The sequence below is a fragment of the Anolis sagrei genome, chromosome 2, assembly GCF_037176765.1.
Source record: "Anolis sagrei isolate rAnoSag1 chromosome 2, rAnoSag1.mat, whole genome shotgun sequence".
NCBI classification, from domain to species: Eukaryota; Metazoa; Chordata; class Lepidosauria; order Squamata; family Dactyloidae; genus Anolis; species Anolis sagrei.
Window position 1 is genome coordinate 90,332,858 of NC_090022.1, and position 22,043 is coordinate 90,354,900.

General features: G+C 42.5%; 1 protein-coding gene across 1 annotated transcript in view; it reads right to left on the reverse strand.

The window, feature by feature from the left end:
- TGFBI (transforming growth factor beta induced) overlaps positions 1-22,043 on the reverse strand; it is a 60,915-nt gene that overhangs the window by 35,333 nt on the left and 3,539 nt on the right. The window contains exon 2 of the mRNA XM_060765322.2: positions 18,651-18,749. Within this exon, the coding sequence (XP_060621305.2) occupies positions 18,651-18,749 (99 nt within the window). The remainder of the gene's footprint in view (positions 1-18,650; positions 18,750-22,043) is intronic.

Consider the following 22,043-nt stretch of genomic DNA (forward strand, 5'->3'; position numbering starts at 1 on the left):
TAAACTGTATCTCAGATTCCTTTCCCAAAGTCAAGGAAAGCTCTTCATCAACCAAAGGATGTGCTATTGAGAAGCAAAAGCAGAAAGACAGTTTTTAAATATCTAAACTTATGAAACTCTAAAAGCTGAATCAAAAAGACAAAGAATTTCTGTCCTTCATCTATATATATAAATTTCCTCCTGGCGTCCAACGAGGAAACAAAACTCTAAAACCCCTCCACACAACTCTACCAAAATTGCCAGGCCCCAAGGACAACCCACTAGGTACAAACTAATCCACTCAGAAATCCAAACCACACAACAACAACCACACAAAACGGTAAAACAACTGAGCATGCGCACTGGTGCAAGCTCCCCGGCGCTCGCACACGCGCTCGCACACACGCGCGCGCGCCCCCTCACCCCCCCCCCCCCGCCGCCGCACACACACACACACACACATTCCTAATATGTTAGGAATTGTGGGAGCTCAAGTCCTAAACACCTGGAGGCCCAAGTTTGCCCAGGCCTGCTCTAGGGGCCTGAGCGTGGATTCCCCCACCCCTCCTCCTCCTCAGGCCTTACAGACTAGGCCTCAAGGCAGCCTCTCTCCTCTCTCTCCGAGGGGCGGGATGCCTCCCAGCTGGCACACGCGGGCCCGGCTCCCTCCTTCGGTGCAGCAGTTGCCCAGGATGCTGAGGGCCAGGTCGAGGGTGCGGCGGGGCCTGGGGGCGCCGGCCAGGACCCTCAGCAGCGGCGCCAGCCCCCCACGCTCCCGGAAGCGGGCAATGCCTCCGGCCTCCTTGATGTGCTGCGTCCGGAGAGCCAGCAAAGCCTCGCCCAGGCCCGGCTCGGCGCCCTTCTGCAGCTGGGACAGGCAGGAGCCTAAGGAGCCGCTCCCAGGCCCCTTCCCGGTCCCTGGGCCTTTCGAAGGCGGAGCCACCATCTTGGCGAAAAAGAGACCCTTCTTCTCCAACACAGCAGCGCCCGGGACTACACTTCCCAAAGGGCGTCGCGGGCCACCATCTTGACGCGGTGCATGCTGGTCCCTGTAGTTTCTTCCCCACCTATTCTCCATTAGTTATGCCGAACATTGAGGAGGAAAAGCACTCGCGTCCCATAGTGCCACGCGGCAGCTATTGACTGACGTAAAAGGAAGCAACAAGGCGGGATGGGAACTAAAGGTTCCTGTATGGCATATCTCTGATGAAGAGCCTCAGGTGTATGTATATATATATATATATATATATATATATACACACAAACACACACACACACACACACGCTCTGTGCATAATGAGTACCTTAAAAACAAAAGAACCAATGAACGAAATCACACCAAATTTGGCAAGAAAACGTCTCACAACACAAGGAGTACGGCCATCACTCAAAAATTATGATTTTGTCATTTGGGAGTTGTCGTTGCTGGGATTTATAGTTCACCTACAATCAAGGAGCATTCTGAACTCAATCAACAATGGAATTGAACCCAAACTTGGCACACAGAACTCCCTTGACCAACAGAAAATACTGGAAGGGTTTGGTGGGCATTGACCTTGAGTTTGGGAGTTGTAGTCCACCTACATCCAAAGAGCACTGTGGACTCAAACAATGATGGATCTGCACTGAACTTGGCACAAGCGCTCAAATATGAATGCAGATGGAGTTTGGGGGAAATAGCCCTTGCCATTTGGGGGTTGTAGTCACTGGGATTCACAGTTCACCTACAATCACGGAGCATTCTGAACCCCATGAACGACAGAATCGGGGCAAACTTCCCACCCACAACCCCCATGACCAACAGAAAATCCAATCCAACTCCCTTCACCAGGGCAAGAAAACATAATCAAAACCCTCCTGACAAAGAGCCATCCAGCCATAGATATAAATAGATATAATTTACACACAGAGATAGTATTATAGATTTGAAAGAGACCCCTGAAGAACGACAGTTATATCTTGCCTGTTCCAGAGTAGGCAAACCAGACTCTCTCCACATCAACACTGACAAGGAAACAGCAGGAAATACTGCTTACCCACAAGCAGAAAGACATGAAATAGATTAGAAACCAACACTTTCTCATTACTTTATTTTCCAGATCAACAGACTGGGCCACAGCAACGCGTGGCAGGGGACAGCTAGTGTGATCATAAAACTGAACAGAAGATCACATAAAGAAGTTTAGCTGAGAGCAAAATAAAGAGAGAGCAGAGACCATTGTGGTTACCAGGTGAAGTGAGGGACAATGTTCCTGTACTTTTAAGGTTGTGTCGGAAAGGAACTTCAGCATGTGTTGGTTTGTTTATTTATTTCGGTTACTTCTACCCCACCCTTCTCACCCCAGAGTGGGACTCAGGGCGGCTTACAAAGTCACAATTCGATGCCGGCATGGTTGGTTTGCAAGTAACACTTGCTGAAAACTCTCAGCTCCACAACAGGAGCCCTGTTCCCTCTTTCACCTAGCAAAGGTAGGCTGGATCTACACTACCTTTTATCCCAGGATTTGATCCCAGATAATCCCCTTTGAACAGGATTATATGAGGTCCCCATCTACACTGCCATATAATCTCCAAATTATCTGCTATGATAATCTGGATTATATGGCAGTGCAGATCCAATTTAAGTCTACAGTGCCATATAATCTAGAATAAAAACATAATCTGGGATCAGATCCTGGAATATAGAGCAGTATAGAAGTATTTATTATTTATTTATTTAGAACTTTTATATCCGAGGAGGGACTCAGAATGGCTAAAAACTTCAAATATTCAATGCTACACAATAAATAACATTATAAAAACAACATACATAATAAATAACTTCTAAAATACATATAAAAAACAATTCATCAAGTTGAAAACATCAACTTGATCAACTCAATCCAAACATTGTGGTCCAATAACTCTTAGTCTTTACCAAATCAATCCATTAATCTGTGAATGCCTGATTCCAAAGCCAGGATTTCAGCTGCTTCCTGAAGGACAGGAGGGAGGGGGCAGACTTAATCTCATTGGGAGAGAGAGTTCCATAGCCGGGAGGCCACCACAGAGAAGGCCCTATCTCTCGTCCCCACCAATCGCGACTGCGAAGGTGGTGGGACTGAGACAGGGCCTCTCTGGACAATCTTAAAGTCCTTGATGGCTTATAGGGGAGGATATGTTCGGACAGGTAAACTGGGCCAGAAGCATGTAGGGTTTTATAGATTAAAACCAGGACTTCGAATTTTGCTCGGAAGCTAATTGGCAGCCAGTGGAGCTGGTGTAACAAGGGAGTTGTGCGCTCCCCTGTACCCCGCTCCCGTGAGCAGCCTGGCTGCTGAGCATTGGACTAGTTCCGTGCAGTCTTCAGAGGCAACCCCACGTAGAGGGCATTACAGTAGTCTATTCAGAACGTAACCAGAGCATGGACTACTGTGGCCAAGTCAGACTTCCCAAGGTACAGGTGCAGCTGGTGTATAAGTTTTAACTGTGCAAAAGCTCCCCTGGCTACTGCTGAAACCTGGGGTTCCAAGCTCAGCGATGAGTCCAGGATCATTCCCAAGCTGCGAACCTGCACCTTCAGGGGGAGTGTAATCCCATCGAGCACAGGCTGTAACCCTATGACCTGTTCGGCCTTGCGACTGACCAGGAGGACCTCTGACTTGTTTGGATTTAGTCTCAATTTGTTCGCTCTCATCCAGTCCATTACAGCTGCTAAGCACCAGTTCAGGACTTGAACAGCCTCCTTAGTAGTAGGTGGGAAGGAGTGACAGAGTTGGACATCATCTGTGTACAGATGACACCGCACCCCAAAACTCCGGATGATCTCCCCCAACAGCTTCATGCAACATAGGAGACAGTACTGAACCCTGCAGGACCCCACAGTAAAATAGCCATGGGGCTGAGCAGGAGTCCCTTAACAACACCTTCTGGGAGCAATCCTCCAGGAAGGACTGGAGCCACTGCAAAGCAGTACCTCCAAGGCCCAGAAGGTTACAGTGATCGATGTTATTGAAGGCCAATGAGAGGTCCAGCAGAACCAACAGGGACACACTCCCCCTGTCTAGCTCCTGGCGTAGATCATGCATTAAGGTGACCAAGGCTGTCTCAGTACCATGTCCCGGCCTAAAGCCAGACTGCGCTGGATCTAGAATCCCTGGAGTTGCAAGGCTACCACATGTTCCAGGACTTTGCCCAAATAGGGGAGATTAGAAACCGGCCGATAGTTCACAAATTGAGTGGGGTCCAGTGATGGTTTTTTCAACCGTGGTTTTATAACAGCTTCTTTTAAAGGGAGGTATTAACCACCACCTTCACCCTCTCTGTCAAAACCCCTCTAATTTCCTTTACTAGCCAGGATGGGCAGAGGTCTTGGATGCATGTAGTTGCTCTTGCCTCTCCAAGAATCTTGTCCACATCCTTGAGCTGCACCAATTGAAATGAATCTATCAAAACCAGACAAGCAGGTGCTCGTCTTACATCCTCAGAGATTGCCATTAACATGATGTCAAAGCCAGAGCAGATCAACGTGACTTTGTCCGCAAAGAAGTGAGCAAAGAAGTGAGTGGGCTGCCAAATCGTCAGTGCACCCGTCTTGAGAGGTGGGGTTCAACAACCCTCTGACTGCTCGGAACAGCTCAACCAGATGGTTACTTGTGGATGCAATATTGGCCACAAAGAGTTCTTTGCAGCTTTTATTGCCATGGTGTATGCCCTTAGATAAAGGCATGGCCGTGCTCAGTTTGACTCGCTAGCCTTTTTTCATCACATGCCTTCTAGTTTCCTCTTTGTTCGCTTCATCACTGCCAACACATCGTTGAACCGAGGAGAAGGTTTAGCTTGGCTACTCAAGAGGGAACACTCCAGAGCAATCGTGTCTATTGCCCCAGTCAACTCCCTATTCCAGAGAGAGACCAGAGCATCAACAGAATCACCTACCGAGGTGGTGGAAAATCCCCCAAGAGCCACAAGGAGTCCATCCGGATCCATAAGTCTCCTGGGGTGGAAAATCTTAATGGGTCCTCCACCCCAGAGAGGTTAGGGGGTGCAGTAAGTCTAAACCTGATCAGGTGATAGTCAGTCCATGGTAACGGAGCAATGAACAGCTCCTCCACACCACCATCTTCCATCCCCGGCAGAAAACCAAATCTAATGTGTATCCAGCACAGTGGGTAGGGCTAGATACTAATTGGGACAGCCCCATGGTTGCCATGGTGGCCATGAAGTCCTGAGCCGCTCCTGAAAGGGTAGTCTCTACATGGACGTTGAAGTCCCCCAGCACTATGAGCCAGTGGGAGTCCAACGCCAGGCCCAAGACCATCCCTGCTAGCTCAGGTAGGGAGACTGTATTGCAACGAGGTGGTCAGTACACTAAAAGAATTCCTATTCTGTCCCGGTCCCCTAACCTCAGGTGTACACATTTGAATAAGGTTGACTGCGGGATGGGTCAGGGGGATGGAATCTTTATGGACTACTGCTACCCTGCCTCCCCCCCCCCCCCCCAAGATCTGGATCTTGGCTGGTGCTGCACGGAGTAGCCTGGAGGACAAAGCTGGGTGAGATTAACTCCCCCAGCTCCATCCAACCAGGTCTCCATTATGCATGCCTTAGTGACCTTTCTAAAACAGCAGCACCATGCAAATTCCTTGGGAGCTTGTACGGTTACCATTGGGCTAAGATTAATACCCATGAACATATTTTTGGGCCCCCAAATGGAGGTCAGACTGGACTGATTGACCACACATTGGTCCTATTTGCTTCAGTAAAGTGCTATGGACACATTATCTCTTAATTTATTTATTGAATAAAATAAAATAAAATTGAAAGTTCTTCATATGGCCAAACACTCCACGTGCAGAGAGAAAACAGTGAAACATCCTTGCATGAGGTAATCTTCAGGCTGGAAGTGGTTGACTATCTCTCTGTGCTCCAAATCCAATTTAGTGCTGCTGTTGAGGCTTATATTTGAATTATTAGAAATAGTTCGGCCATGTTTTTCATTTACAGAAATCACTAAATAGTTTACAATAGCATGTCAATATCATTTGTAAAAATCCAAAAATAAATACATAAAAATAAAATAATATAGTTCCAAATATGGCAATTAGCTAATGGTATCTCATTTATAATAATCTACAAACAAGGGTATTCTGTGGGATACTTTGTGTTTCTGTGGGAGAAAATTCTAACAGGCATAGGTAATTTCCAGTCAAGGGGTGAAATCTAACAGAAAGCAAGTACTGTATAACAGATATCAGGGGAAACAATTTACTCATTTCCCCTGAGATATCCAATTTTAGAAAGTTACACAACTCACCAAACAGAGCTCTTCTTTTACTATAGAGTTAATAAAATATGATGATGTCACATTTGCTGTCACTGCTTGTAAGTCAATTTATCCACAATTTATCCAAACATATGCTAACAATTATACTCATACAAACCTACTTCTGGACCAGATGTTCTATACCAGATCTACCAGACATTATTTTACAACATGGAATAACCAAGCAAATGCCCTGTGAGCAGAACAGGGTTAGGTGCATATTCTCTAGTAGCAATGCTACATACTTGCCAATCATGTACTTGAATATAGCACTTTCCCAGGGAATAAATCGCTACCATGCATCTGCTGCAATAAGAGCTTTCATTTAATATAGCAAAATGCCCAATATATTATGGTAAACTAACACCCATTACTTGGACTTAACAAATGCAACCAACAAGAACGTAATGACTCCTAAAATTTATTTCAAGCTGGTTTGGCTACTATGACTCATAAGACTAGGAAGGGTTGGAGATAGGGCAATCCACAAAATAGTCTATGCAATAGTTTACTCAACGGCACCTTATGGTTCAGCAGCAATTTTTTATTAATGGCCCACATATCTAACTTAATATTCTAGCGATACAACCTAGGCAGACATCCCTAGTGCCATATATAAAGAAAGAAAGAAAATAGACAAGCTAACCACTCTCTTTTGCAGATCTTTCAAACAACTAACAAAAAGAAAAATTGGTTGACAAATTAATAGCGTGTGCACAAATTGTTTTAGTGAGGGGTTGGAAAGATAAATCAAAATGGACACTGACTAATTGGTATAAGTACATAGTTAATATGTTAAATGTGGAAATAACAAATTGTAAATGGAATAATATAGATAAAATTGAAAAGGTTACAATAACTAAGAGGATGTTGGAACCAGTTAGAAATTATTTAGAGAACATGCTAAGATGTGGAGTGGAAAAATTAAGACTGAGATTGATATTTTGAATGTAACTTCTGTAGTTTGCTGTATAAATTGCATGTACAAGAAGGGGAGGATGGGAGTGGGATAAAATAATAAAACAATAAAAAGACACAGTCAGCAATGAGACATCCAGAGGGAAACATAAGGAAGGTAATGTCAGACAGGCAAATGTTTCTAATTACCTGAGGTTATGCATGTACCAGTATGCATAACCACTAGACTCAACTGGGACTCCACAGTAGACAAGATGTATTAACCACAAAAGTGCTGAAATGAGTCTTTCATTTTACAGTGGAAAGAAGATACTTCTTTCAAAAAGAAAGAAAAGAAAGATAATCTTTAGGATCAAAGCCAATGAAATGTTCCATTACTTCATAGATCAAATGAATGGATTCCAATATTTATGGTTCATAGCCAGAGATTTACTTATGTTGGAGAAGCTGGGGTTTGTTATGTAGCCAAAACCAAGCACCATACAGAGTTGATCTTCCATAAAGAAAGAGTGAGGTAAGCATAATGTTGGGAAATGGACTGTCAATCTTGAGCCCTAGGACACCCCACTCTATGGGATGGCAAAGTGGTGTTTGGGTCACAGCCTGTCCTCAGCCTTCTAAACCAGTCTGTTATCTCCATTGCAGTTTCAATTGCACAGAAGCAAAATTAAGTGTTTTAGCTTCTAGTCCAAATATCTTCTCTACTTGGAAATGAGGGAGGTCTCACATCCTCTGGGGATGCCTGCCATAGATGCAGGCATAACATCAGGAGAGAGTGCTTCTGGAACATGGTCATAAAGCCCAAGAAACTTACAGTGATCCAGTGATTCTGGCCATGAAAGCCTTCAACAACACGAAGATAACCTTCTTGGGTGGTCACTCAGAGAAAAGTTGCAATTTAATCTTAAATACAGCTCATTATTAATGTATCTCCCAGTTAAGCAGTAGCTAGACCACTGCTAAAGTCCTTTCTCGATCCCTTGTGATTAGTAATTAAAGTGTCTAATTTTTGGGGGGAGGAAAGGTGATTGAGAAAGAAGGTGTTTTTGAACTCAAGGCAGTCTTTGATGACACAGATTTCCTTGATTCGTTTCAAACTGGCTCCAGAGCAGGATACAGAATTAAGGCTGCTATGGTTGCTTGAGTGGATGATCTCCATCTCAACACCAACAGAGGGACTGTGTCCCTCTTATTGATTCTAGACCTCTCAGTTGCTTTCAGTTCCATTGACCATGGTATCTTTCTGGAATACCTAAAGGGGCTGGGAATCAGAGGCACTGTGTTGTGGTGGTTTTGGTCATATCTCTCAGGCAGGTTCCAGATGGTGGTTCTTGAGTATAGCTGCTCCTAAAAAAGATGCTGTTTTGTGGCATCCCACAAAGTGCCATTCTATCCCCAATACTTTTCAACAGTTACATGAAACCATTGGAAGAGGTCATCTGGAGGCACTGAACATCACAATATTGATGACACCTAAATTTATTTCTCCATGACTTCAAAAACAGCTTTATCTAAGGATACTGTGTCTCCTCTGAATGAATGCCTAGTGAAGGCTAGATGAAGAAAAGCAAATTGAAACTGAATTCAGACAAGACATTAAGGGTCACAACCTAGGGTTGAAGGAGTGTTAACTAGTTCTGTACCTGATCACCGTCTCCCTGAAAGACTGTCAGCAGCTTGGCAGTGCTCCTGAATCAGTCTCTTCGAATGTCAGTCCAGGTAGATGCAACAATCAAGAGTGCTTATCACCAACTTTACCAGCTGTACCCCTTCCTAAATTCAGAGGAGCTAAAGATGGTGATGCTGGTAACCTCAAGGTTGGACTTCTGTACCATCTTCAAAAAATCTAGTTCAAAACACGGCAGCAAGAGGATTATTAAAACTTCTGGGAATGAACATATTACACCTATACTATAGTCACCCCACTGATTGCCAATTCATTTCCAGGCAAGGTAAAAGTGGTTTGTGTCCAGGTTAGCTGCAGGATCACCTTCTCCCACATAATCCACCCCATCCACCTAAGTTCTCTGGGAGACGTTACTCCAACCAGCCAGAATCTGACTGGTAATCATCACCCAGAAGATCTATATCATCAGCTGTTGGAAAAGATCTGGCAGCTAAATGAGCTGTTAGAATTCAAGACAAAATTGAAGACATATCCAAATCGATCAATCTTAAACAGCAAATTTTAATATTACATTTTATTAGTATTGGTATCAATCTTTGGTCTATGTATTTCTATGCATTTTAATAGTATTATATGTTATCTCTATTTTAAGTATATTGTACCGCACCTAGAGCCATGAAGGGGTGGGTAACTATTACTGTTGTTGTTGTTATTATTATTTTCTCAGTTCATATAGGGTGTAGTTGAGTATCTGTACCAGAGATCTAAGATTTGCATGTGCCTGCTGGCACATTACAGGTGCTATGAGACATTCCTGTTCAGGCATGCCTGAAAAGGGGCTGGAAGTTTATGGATGTTATTCTGGCATTCAGTATCCTAAATTTATAGACTAAATCTAGTATTACTATCAGGTTGTGTCTGTGTGCGTGCATGTGCACACACCTGCGTATATACGCCTTTAGGTCACCTGTTGATTTATGGTGACCCCATTATTTTCACAGGGATTTCATAGAAAAGAAACTATCAAAGGAGGCTTTGACCTGGGATTCATTGGAGGCCTTCCCTTCAAAATGCAAACCATGGCTGACCCTGCTTAGCTTCCAAGAGGGGATGTGGTGCTTTCAAAGTACAGTTTTTAGGTCTCTAAAAACTAGAGTAAGTCCACTGAAATCAATGGACTTACCAATGAAAATGACTATTGCATTTAGCCCCATGTGTTTAACTATTGCATATACTCATGTATAAGTCCAAGAACTTACATACAGGTCAATGTCAACTCTGTACTGTAACACTGATCAAAAACTTTACTCTGAGTACAGTAGCAAAAATCAAGAGCTAATCCTGTCTCGAGAGAATGTTTCAAAAAGTGCCAACTTCTGCAGTCTCTCTGTTGTGGCACCATGCCTGGGCTTTTTGAATGCCTGCCTGGAAAAATGATAATGCCACTGGCGATTCTCTTATCCTTTTCCTGAAATTAATCATTTTATCATATCTTTGCTTCTTTAAGATTCCTCCAGGATAGACTTAGCTTTCACCTTTCACCACTCTGCTTACTCCACACAGAGAAGGCTGGTGCCTTTTTTAAAATAAAATTAATAATATACCTTAATTTTCATCCAAAAAAGAGATAAACATCCCTCTCTCTTAGTAAAGTAAAATGGTGAAAGGCCTTTTGAATGCCTGGGCAAAAGAAATGGTGAGGGAATATCCAGGTGTGTTTGGCCCACAGTGGTGGTTTGGGGAGGGGGGCATTTTCCCACTCCACAGAATGACCTTTGACTTATCCACAAGTCATGTCAAAACCAACTTAGACATGTGATAGACCTATACATGAGTACACACTATACTCTAACCAACATATCTGGGGTGTGCACCCTAGCCTGACCCTGTATCAGTGGGGTAACTGCTTGTCCTATGCTTCTATTTGGAAAAGATTAGAAATATTTGGCGAGCACAGTGAATTTTCCATTCAACTTAACGTATACTGAAAACAGTTTAGCTACTTCATGGCATTTTCATCTCAACATATTTCATCAAAGTTCAAACAAGTTTGTGCAAGATGGGCAGCTTACAGTACAGTTTCAGCATTGCTATATTGCTGAATTATCACAAAATGTCCTTTTAGCCCCACAACTCATCACAAAGGTGTTTGGCAAATCTGTGCTGAAGGAAAATATGTACAAGTTGAGAGGCACACCCTCCACCTGGTTAGTGCAGACAGAAACATTCTTCATGTCTGAAACAGTGATTGCATTAAGTGTCTGAATGGAGGCAGAAGACACCCCCACCCCTCCTTTCTGCCATGAACAAAGACGTCCTCTGGTGAGTCACTAGAGTTTATACTTACAACAACAATCTCCCCAACACTTTCTTTTTCCTAGGTACAAAGGCTTGGTTTGCATTCTTGATGTGAAGTTTTCAATGGCTGCTTTTGATGGTTAAGCAACAAAGTTTAACCACAAAATGAAATGAACAATTGATCCCACAATCAAGCAATGGTAAAAACAAATGCAATGACAAACGGCCAACACTGACTATTAAAACTAGATTGTACAATATATCCTAATCCTGCTCAGGCATTCATCTGAATTCATGGAGGACTAATTTGTTGTTGTTGTTCATTCGTTCAGTCATTTCCAACTCTTTGTGACTTCATGGACCAGCCCATACCAGAGCTCCCTGTCAGTCATCACCACCCCTAGCTCCTTCAAGGTCAATCCAGTCACTTCAAGAATACCATCCATCCATCTTGCCCTTGGTCAGTCCCTCTTCCTTTTTCCTTCCATTTTCCCCAGCATAATTGTCTTCTCTAAGCTTTCCTTTCTTCTCATGATGTGGCCTAAGTACTTCATCTTGGCTTCTACTATTCTGCCCTCCAATGAGGAGTCGGGCTTTATTTCTTGAAGTATGGACTGGTTGGATCTTCTCGCTGTCCAAGGCACTCTCAGCACTTTCCTCCAACACCCCAGTTCAAAGGGACTAATACTCTGGATGAAAAACTAACATAAGCCACAGAAGTCAATTAGGTATTTACTATTGAGAATAAAAATATGAAGGCTTGGTAGTTCAGCTGACTACAGAAATCTCCAGGTTGGATGCCCTGTCTTATCATGGTTACTAATCATGTTCAACAAAACGGAATTAGAAAGAACTCTTCAATCCTTCTCAAAAGTTGGAGACACAGGAGACACAGGGCCTCTGGGGATATGACTGGTGTATTTCTAACAACTATTTATTTAATGTTGTTTTAATGAGTTTGTTGAATGTGATTGTGATGGCACCGAATAGTGCTTGCTGTGAGGCCACACTGAGTTCCCCCTCAGAGGTGAGAAAGGCGGGGTACAAGTGTATGAAATAAATAAATAAATATGACTGATTTAAGGATCCATGACCCCACAACTTATTAGCTCCTCACACTTTCAGGAAAATGTCTTCAATGTGTGTGTCAACATTATACTACTGAGATATCCACATTACACTTTGTTATGGTGCTGTTATGTTGAGATCTGCAGTTTTGTAAGATACTTAAAATTCTCTGCAAATAAATCTAATACTGTAGTTTAATGGAATGTCTCTGACAAACTACAAATTCCACGAATCCCTAAATTGGATCTATGGCAATTAATGAAATGAAAGTGCTAAGACTATGTAGTATACAGTGTTCCCTCATTTATTGCAGGCGTTACGTTCCAGGACCACTCGCAATAAGTGAAAATCCATGAAATAGGGACGCTACACACACTCACACAATCTGAAGCTTGACGCCTCTCCCACCTTCTTTTCCCTGCACGCTGGTCGTCGTCCCCCCCCCCCCCCCCCGCCCTGACCCCCGTGTGCTCTCTCCACTCACAGCCTTCCTCTTCCAGGCCAGGCTCCTCCAGAGGTGGGGCAGTGGCAGCAGAGGGGTCGACAAGACAGGGCCATGGCTGCCTTGCCCTGCTCCTTGCTCAGGCCCAGCACCACTATGGCAGTAGCAGCAGCAGCAGGGAAGCCTGCTCGACCCGGACATGGAAGCCCGGGCCTGGGGCAACATGTGAGAGCCTGACAGGAAGGTCTCCTCCTCCTGCTCCTCCTGCTCCTCCTCTTCTCTGAGGCGCTGTAGGGAAATATGGGATGAGCAAGGCCTCCTCAGGGAAGGAGGAGGAAGAGGAGGAGGCAGCATCTATGCTGGAGAAACAATGGGTATATAGTGTTCCCTCACTACTTGTATATTTTAAATTCATTAAAAAAAACCTGCAAAACAGCAAAGCGATCTGTGACATAGCGAGGGAACACTGTAGAAGTAATCAATGCTACCCAATACATTACACAGATAAGTCTTTAGGGACTGTCTGGACACTTCTAATAATCATGTCTGGTGGACATAAACTGGAAGAGTTTCACAAATAGGAAGCCACTACTAAAAAGGCCTTATTGTCCACAAATCTAGATGCTTTTACAGGCAGATGTGCAAATAGGGCTTTCCATACTGAACTCGGAATGAGGATAGATTGGTATGTCTAAAGGGTATCTTTGCTTGCTTTTGCAGGCAATTCATGGGCCCCGCTTGTGTAACTGAACATAAGACACTAAATATGTAGGAAACAAAGTTAGCATGTCTTCCACAGTTTTCACAGCATTTCCCACAACAAGTTGTATACATGCAAGGTCATTGCTTGTGCAGAGACTGTATGTGCACAATTTGGGAAGACACAGCTGAAATTGCAAAAGCGTTCTCATTTCATTCTGCCATATGTAGACTTCTGAATAACCATACGATCACACACTGAACGAAGAATATTATTCTACTCTGATTAGTAGAAGAAGAATATGGCAAAATTAAGCAGGTAAATTATTTATTTATAAATACAAACAATTGTTTTTCAAGAAAACTAAGCAGTGGATACTTGAGTAAATAATCTAGGCATCTACAATGGTTGATTCAGATATGTAGGTTCAATACTTTGGCTTCATAAATACTTTATAAATTAAACTTGTATAGATAAATAGCCCACTGATGACAGCATATCACAAAGGACATGACAGGGCTAACTAAACCCATTGCTTTTTCAACTATCACATGACGAGAATAGCTGCTCAATGTGTCAGTCCAAAGAAACTTACTTATAGAAGGTCCGAAAATAATTTTTACAACTTCAATTCTATATACAATTGAAATAGTAAAGATAATTTTCAGACACCTTGTATTCAAAAATATATTTCCAACCCACCATATGCTACAACCCATAAATAGTTAGGATTTACAACAAATGCCCACATTGCAATGTGGCGACAGACAAACAGTTCCTCTATAAAGTTTGAGCCACTTGTGAAAAGGGGTGAAATTATTAGTCTCCATGGCCTCAGTAAAACCAGCCAATTGAAAACCTAGGTGAGTGCGGGGGCAGGGGGTGGGACATGGCTATAAACCCAGATAAGAATGTTGGCTTGACGGGAGCTATCTACACAGAAAGAGTTCAGGACAAATCGTAACTCTTTTTTATTTGTTAAGTGTTACCTTGTGTAGCACATATGCAGAGTCAGCATGGGGATAGATATGTAACTTATTGTATACAAAGGAATAGTTTATTGGTCTCTATCACTAAACATCTGATCTTGTAGCATCTCTGAGATTGAGAGAAAGATATTTGTAGCATAAGCCTTCATAGACTCAGTTTACTTCTGTGTCTTATGCAGCAGGCTGAGTCTACAAAAGCAGAGTTGGCATCTCACCAAACTACAACAACCAGGATTCCATAGCACTGAGCCATGACAGTTGTCAAACTGCATTAATTCTACAGTGTAGATGCACTTACAAAGAAGAAAAGTCTTTAACAACTAATGATAGCTTGTAAAGTGGGTGCAAGAAGTTTTATTTTATTTTTTTCATGTCAGGAGCAACTTGAGAAATTGCAAGTCACTTCAGGTGTGAGAGAATTGGCCATTTGCAAGGATGTTGCCCAGGGGACACCTGGATGTTTTGATGTTTTACCATCTTTGTGGGAGGCTTCTCTCATGTCCCCGCACGGGGAGCTGGAGCTAACAGAGGGAGATCATCTGAGCTCTCCCCAGATTCGAACCTGCGACCTGACGGTCTTCAGTCCTGCCAACACAAGGGTTTAACCCATTGTGCCACTGGGGGCTCCTAGTGCAGGAGGTGATAATTTTCCTTTACTTTTTTCCCTGAGTTCTGTTTTTTTTTTTTTTTTTTTTTTTTTACCATTAAGTTCCTGGATAGACTTTGTGATGTTTCAGAGCAGTGCAACTCAAAGAAATGGTCCCTAAGACAGTCTTTCCATGAAAGAATGAAGCAATTGTGAGTGCCATATAGCCCTGGCACTCTGGGAAATTATAATTGCCAGTCCCCACATCAGGTAGCCTCAGAAGCACTGTTCTAGTGCAGGGATGGGGAACCTTTTAATTGTGACTATTGCCTTATGGGAAAAGGCAACTGAATGCTGGAGACAATGATAGCCATGTCCACAGCTGATAGTGGTTGGAGCAACTGCTTTGTCTACACACACATCTTAAAATCCATAGCTTCATGAACAAGCATTCCCACAATGCCATATTCGCCATCTATAAGAATCCATTTGTGGATGAGGATGTCCATAGCAGCAATGTGCTTTGATCCTGTTATCCATTTTGATTGTGGGATTGTCTGTATCTCTTTTTGGAGTGCACTTCTATCATGCAGAAGCAATTTTCAGCAGCAGGCACACTGCTGTACTTGCTCAGTCTTCTTAAGCTATCTAATGTGGGGAAACAGCAACTTCTGATAGAACCATTAGCTACATTAATTGTTCCATCCTGAAAACTCTTCAACGACTTGCAGTTTGTGTACCAATTTTGTCCTAGCCCTGGGAAGAGAGGAGCCATACAGCTTCTGCCTTCATCCCAAGAAAGAGTATTTGTGTGCTTTTAATTCAAGTCTTTTCAGTGAGTTAAAAAAAATGCTGAAATCATGAACGTGAGGGAATGCCTCCAGCACAAGCTTGAAGGAAACATATGCTCACTGCAGACACATTCAGCTACTTCTGTTTATCAGACGTTCCCCTTAACTTCTGCATTTGTCTCGGCTTACACAGAAACTTTTATTCACCCCGATTGCTGACAAACATTGAAGTCACTCAAGGGAAATTAGCTGTCTGGAGTCTTTCATGAATCTTTCACGCATTTGTCTCATCCAGTCCCCCAATTTCAATTTTCTGGAGCTGGCGTGACCTTGCGGAGGTTACACCTTCCTTAGAAGACTAGCAGACTTCTGCTCAAGACTGGCAGACTGCCAGCCCAGTCCCCATGTCTAATGAGGAGCAGGCTGCCCTTTGCAAGAGTATGTGTCAAGTCCACTTTTATAGGAAGCTATAGGCAGCAACGCGGATTGAATGCTAACATCTGCAGGGACAGGCTTTAAATTGATTTGCAATTCTGTCTGTGTCTGGAAGGACTGGGGCAGGGAAAGGAAGGCAAATAGTTTTGCATTTATTTGAAAATATTTATTTGCAAAGAAGTTGGAGGTGTATACATCCAATGCAATAAAACACCACAAAACAAAAAACATCAAGGAAATTATTTTTAAAATCATGGAAATAAATGTAAGGTTAGCCTAATCAAAGGAGACTTACTTAGATAAGTATGATTTTTAACATGCATCAAAAACTAAAGACATTTGGAGTATAGAATGAATCCCAGTATCCATGGGGGATACACTATCTGACTTCATATGGCTATATGAACCTGTTGATAACAGCAAACCCTATTGAAAGGAAGAATACCATAGAGTATGTGGGAGGATGAAGAAAATTGCTAGAGAGAACATATTTTGTCATATGTGGCTAAATGAAACTCAGGATACCAGAATTCAAGGATTGTACTGTTTGTATTGAAGCATCTGGAACTACCAGGTAAGCTGCAAACAAATGTAAGAACCTCTCCCCCTTCCAAAAAATAAAAACCAAATGCAAGAGCCACACACACCCCCAACACACACACACACACACACAGTCCAGATGCAACATCAAAGCAAGGTTAGGTAGCTTTCATTTCTGGTCTTCCTCTCTCAAATACCCATAGCAAACAAAGGCCTCATCTACACTGACATATAAAATCCAGGTTATCTACTTTGAACTGTATTATGTGGCAGTGTAGACTCATATAATCCAGCTCAAAGCAGATAACCTGGGATCAGATACTGGATTATATGGCAGTGTAGATCTACAAAGGGTATTCCCAGTCTTATCTGGCAATGCTGGAGACTGAACCTGGGACATCTTGCTTTACTATTGAGCCATGGCCCTTTCCCAGGGAAAATAGGAAAAAGCAGAAGGAAATCATAGTCCTCTGATTTTTGTGATGTGGTTTCATTTTTCTGAACCCTGTTTGTATCTCTACCCATCAAAACAGGATTGCAAGCCAAAACCACAACCAGTTTTCCAGGTCAACAACAAATCCCATTTTGGCCGCTTGGCTCAAACCATACACACTGAACCCCCAGCAAATCCTCTTTTTAAAGAAGCCAAACTGCTTATCTCTATTAAAGAGAGAGAGAGAAAGAGTACCATTGCCAGGCTGTATAGGACATGGCTCTTGCCATTTGACGTCCAAACAGATTGAGAAGCAAGACAAGATACTGTAACATCTGTTGCAGTCTAACCTTACCTTCCAACCTCAAACTATTGGCCACTAGGGCTGAGCGGTTTCGTTTCGTTAATTCGTAATTCGTTAATAATTCGTTAATTTTTTCAATTACAAAACGATAACGAACCATTCTGGAGCAATTATTTAAAAAAACGAATTTTCAAAAACGTTTTGTAAATGCTTCGTATTTCGATATTGTATTTGTTTTGTTATTGTTTTGAGGTCGTTTCGTTATTATTTCTGCATGTCTGGGCCAGTTTTATGGTTTAATTAGTGAAAAAAAATTATAATATCACACCAACAGTCAACAACAGAGGGAGAGGGAAGCTTCAGAAGGTTTTGGAGGTTTTTTAGCGTATTTCGCGGTCGCGTCCGCCATTAACGAATCGATTCGTTATTGTTTTGGAAATCGATTCGTTAATTTTTTACCATTTATGAAATTTCGTAAATATCTAACTTTTTAAAAGGAAAATTTTGTAATTATTTTAAATATCGAAACAAAAAAAAACCCCAAATACAAATCGATTTTAGAAACAAATTTTTCCGTTGTTACCCAGGCCTATTGGCCACAGTTCTTGCCTATTCAGTTGGAGAGCAGAGTGTTTGTGCCAAGATACTATGGACAAGAAAAGAGCCTGGTGCTCCTGTGTTCCCTCTCTCCACTCCCTACGAAGCTGTGTTTAGAATGTATCGGCTGCAGGTAAAAGTTTGAGACTTTAAGGGAAGAAAGGTATCTTTGCCCAGCATCACAGATACCTTTGTCCTCAATGTGTTTGGTCTTAAACTTATAGGAGCCCCACCTTGTAGCCAACTTGGAAACCCTAAGAAAGAGAGAAGTTGCAAAAGACATGGAAGTGTCACCAAAATCATTGGTGATGCAGTGTTTGGGCCAGTGCTAATAAAATTTACTTCTTGAGAAGATAAACTCCTAGATTCTCCAAACCAGCATGCTGGTAAGTAGATTTTGGTCCCAGGTTATCTGCTTTGAGCTGGATTATATGAGTCTACACTGCCACATAATACAGTTCAAAGTAGATAACCTGGATTTTATATGTCAGTGTAGATGTTGTTTTTAAGAAAAGCATTTTTCCAAGCTCTGTTTTGACCTTGCAAATAAAAAGAATCACAGACCTCCCATAAATCACCTTAAAGTCATGAAATATCAACTTCACAGAATAGTCTTTGAACCCTGCCAGAAATACTTACGTCGATTTGCCACAGATTTTCCTTTGGTACCAAAGTTTGCAGTTTGGCAAGTATTTACTGTTTGTTCCAATCACCTTCAGCACAGCACACACATTGGGACTGCAGGGAAAAGAAATGATGAGAGATATTTTGAATTCCCTCTCCATACCTTGATGTTCAATGATCTCTCATCTAAAAAAAATCTTAATGTAAGCACTGCATCTTTTATCAATCATAGAATGTTTTAGTGATTAGTATTATTATTCCAGCAGCATAACCCTTGCAGAAGAGCTGAATGCAAAAATTACTCATATATTGAGCTAAAAGGACCCACACACACACACACACACACACTAAGGGCCCTTCCATACAGCCCTATATCCCAGATTATCAAGGCAGAAAATCCCACATTATTTGCTTTGAACTGGAATATATGGCAGTGTGGACTCTGAACGGATCCAGACAGGCCTTTATCCCAGAAGAATTCGTGTTTTAAAAATGTGGATCTTCCTGGGGGCCTGTGCACACTTCCTGGGGTGGGTGTCCAGAGGCTCTTGCAGGACTGGCCCGCGAGAACATCTGGAAGCCTTCTCCCTCTCCCCCAAAGCCTCCAGACCCTTTTTAGAAGTAAAATAAACCTCCAGTACACTCTCGGAGCAGCTCTCTCAGTGCCTAGAAACAGCACACCAGGAGAGCGGGGGTGGATTCAACCATCCAGACTGATTTTTTTTTTAAAAAATCCATGAAGCAAATCTTGATTCCTGCCATTTTAAATAAGTAGCGGCATTTTAATATACCACTGTATATAATGAAACCTGAGCATCCATGAATTTCGGTATCCACAGAGGGTCCTGGAACCAAACTCCAGAGGCCCATTATACTGTGGAGGAATTTTTTTAAAACATCCCTTTTTTATTGCTATATGATTCAAGGAGTTTTATTCGAAAAGGTGGTCTTCCCAAACTTTGCTCTGGTGGCCTTACAATATGCCTTGTTGTGCCAAATTCTTCGCCCATGCTTTCCCACCCACACTGCATTTATACTGACAGTACAATGAACACAAGGAGGTCTTGCTTTCCATTTATTCTTCTAAGGTTTTCTGTATGGAAGATCAGCATGGGGGATCCGTCTCATTGCCCAGCTGTCTGTCTACAGCAGTGGTTCTCAATCTTCCTAATGCTGCGACCCTTAAGATTGTGGTGACCCCCACCCATAACATTATGTTCATTGCTACTTCATAACTGCAATTTTGCTACTGTTATGAATCGCCATGTAAATATCTGCTATGCAGGACATATTTTCATTCACTGGGTCAAATTTGGCTTAAATATCTGATAAGTCCAATTTTGAATACTGGTGGAGTTGGGGGGATTTTGTCATTTGGGAATTGTAGTTGTTGGGATTTATATCTCACCTACAAAGATCATTCTGAACTCCACCAATGATAGATTTGGGCCAAACTTCCCACACAGAACCCCCATGACCAACAGAAAATACAGGAGGGATTTGGAAGGAATCGACAGTGATTTAGGGGAGAGCATGCCTGTTCTCTCCCCCCCACCCACCCCCGCCCCTGGGCTTGGAGCCCTTCCTCTTGGCTGAGAGGCCCGCCAATCACAGGAGGAGGGCTTTTGGGGGTGGGTTTGCTGTCAGTTTTCAAAATGGAAGAGAAGGGTAAATGGAGATATCTGCAGCCTTCTCTGCCAAAGGGGTTCCTAAGACCACCAGAAAGATGTGTTTTCTGATAGTCTTTGGCGACCCTTCCGAAACCCCCCTCATGACCCCCAGGTTGAGAAACAGCCCTAAGGTATATGGGCACAGAAGGGAGGATTTAGGATGCAGGAGAAATTTATGCTACACAGGAAACATGTGGAAGAGAAACAGTGGCATATGACACATCATTCCTATTACCTGATATATAGCTTGCCCTTTACATTTAAGGGTTTAACTTTTGTGGATCTGATCGTCTGCAGTTTTGATTATTATGGTCTCTCTAGACCTTCAACTTCTAACAGAAGTTGATCAAAGAGTCATGCTGGAGGGCATAGAGATTCCTGGAGAGATGTTCTTTGGGTTTAAAAAATATTATTGGATTGTTGAAGGTTTTCATGGCCAGAATCACTGGGTTGTTGTAGGTTTTTTTGGCCTATATGGCCATGTTCTAGAGGCATTCTCTCCTGACGTTTCGCCTGCATCTATGGCAAGCATCCTCAGAGGTAGTGAGGTGATTATTGGATTGCTGTGAGTTTTCTGGGCTGTACGGCCATGTTCCAGAAGCATTCTCTCCCTGATGTTTCTGCTTCTGGAACATGGCTATACAGCTCAGAAAACTCATAGCAATCTAGTGATTCTGGCCATGAACGCCTTCGACAACATATTTTATTGTTAATTTGTGTTTTTTTCTACCTTCTCTGGCACCTTTTACCCCTAATCCCCATTATTGTGGAGGGCCTACTTTAGCAGCCTTCTCAAAACTGCTAATGCACAGAAACAGCAGATGCTAGGAACCCATCTCTACTTCCCCCCTATTGTTATGTCTTCCCCCGGCATCTCCTCCTCCCACTCATGGTTACATATCAACAAGTGAACCATGCATCCTAGAAATATGTTGATATCTTTGACCTAGCAGTTACTAAATCTGGGATGGATTTTACTATGCTGCTTTACAATTTGTCAGTCAAATGAGTAATTCAATTTGCTTCCTTCATAGTCCATTCCTTTCATCTCCTACATGTATCAGCTTGCTTTGATTCACTTTTGTTTAGTTTTAGCATGTGTAAGAAGTTCAACTCAATGCTATTTGGCTCATTTAATTCACTGGCAATCCACAGATGTTTCTAAACTGGGCTACACAAAGAGTTTATATTATCACGTGACATGTACACATGTTTATGACAGAATGTCCAGATTGCAACCAGGTGCTTATTCATATAGCAGTCTGGTTGTGCTACTAGGCAGAGTGAGCACTAGCAACTTCAGAAGAAATAATCTAGGAACTAGGACATGTTGAACTTGGAGAAGAGAGGACATAGGTCCCTTCTACACTGCCGTATAAAATCTAGATTATCTGCTTTGAACTGGATTATTTGGCAGTGTAGGCTCATATAATTTAGTTCAAAGCAGGTAATGTGAATTATCTTCTTTGATAATCCAGATAATATGGCAGTGTAGAAGGGGCCTCAGAGGAAACATGGTAGCTATCTTTAAAAATCTTGAGGGAATGCCATGTAAAAGAAGCCAGTTTGCTTTCTTTCTGTTGTTTCAGAGACTAGAAGAGAAACCAACAGATTCAATTTGCAATAAGAGATTGCATCCAAACACTAGGAAGAACTTCTTGAATGTAAGAAGCATTCATTTGCCTTAGAGTGGGATCTCCATTTATGGAGGGCCCTTCCACACAGCCATATATCCCAG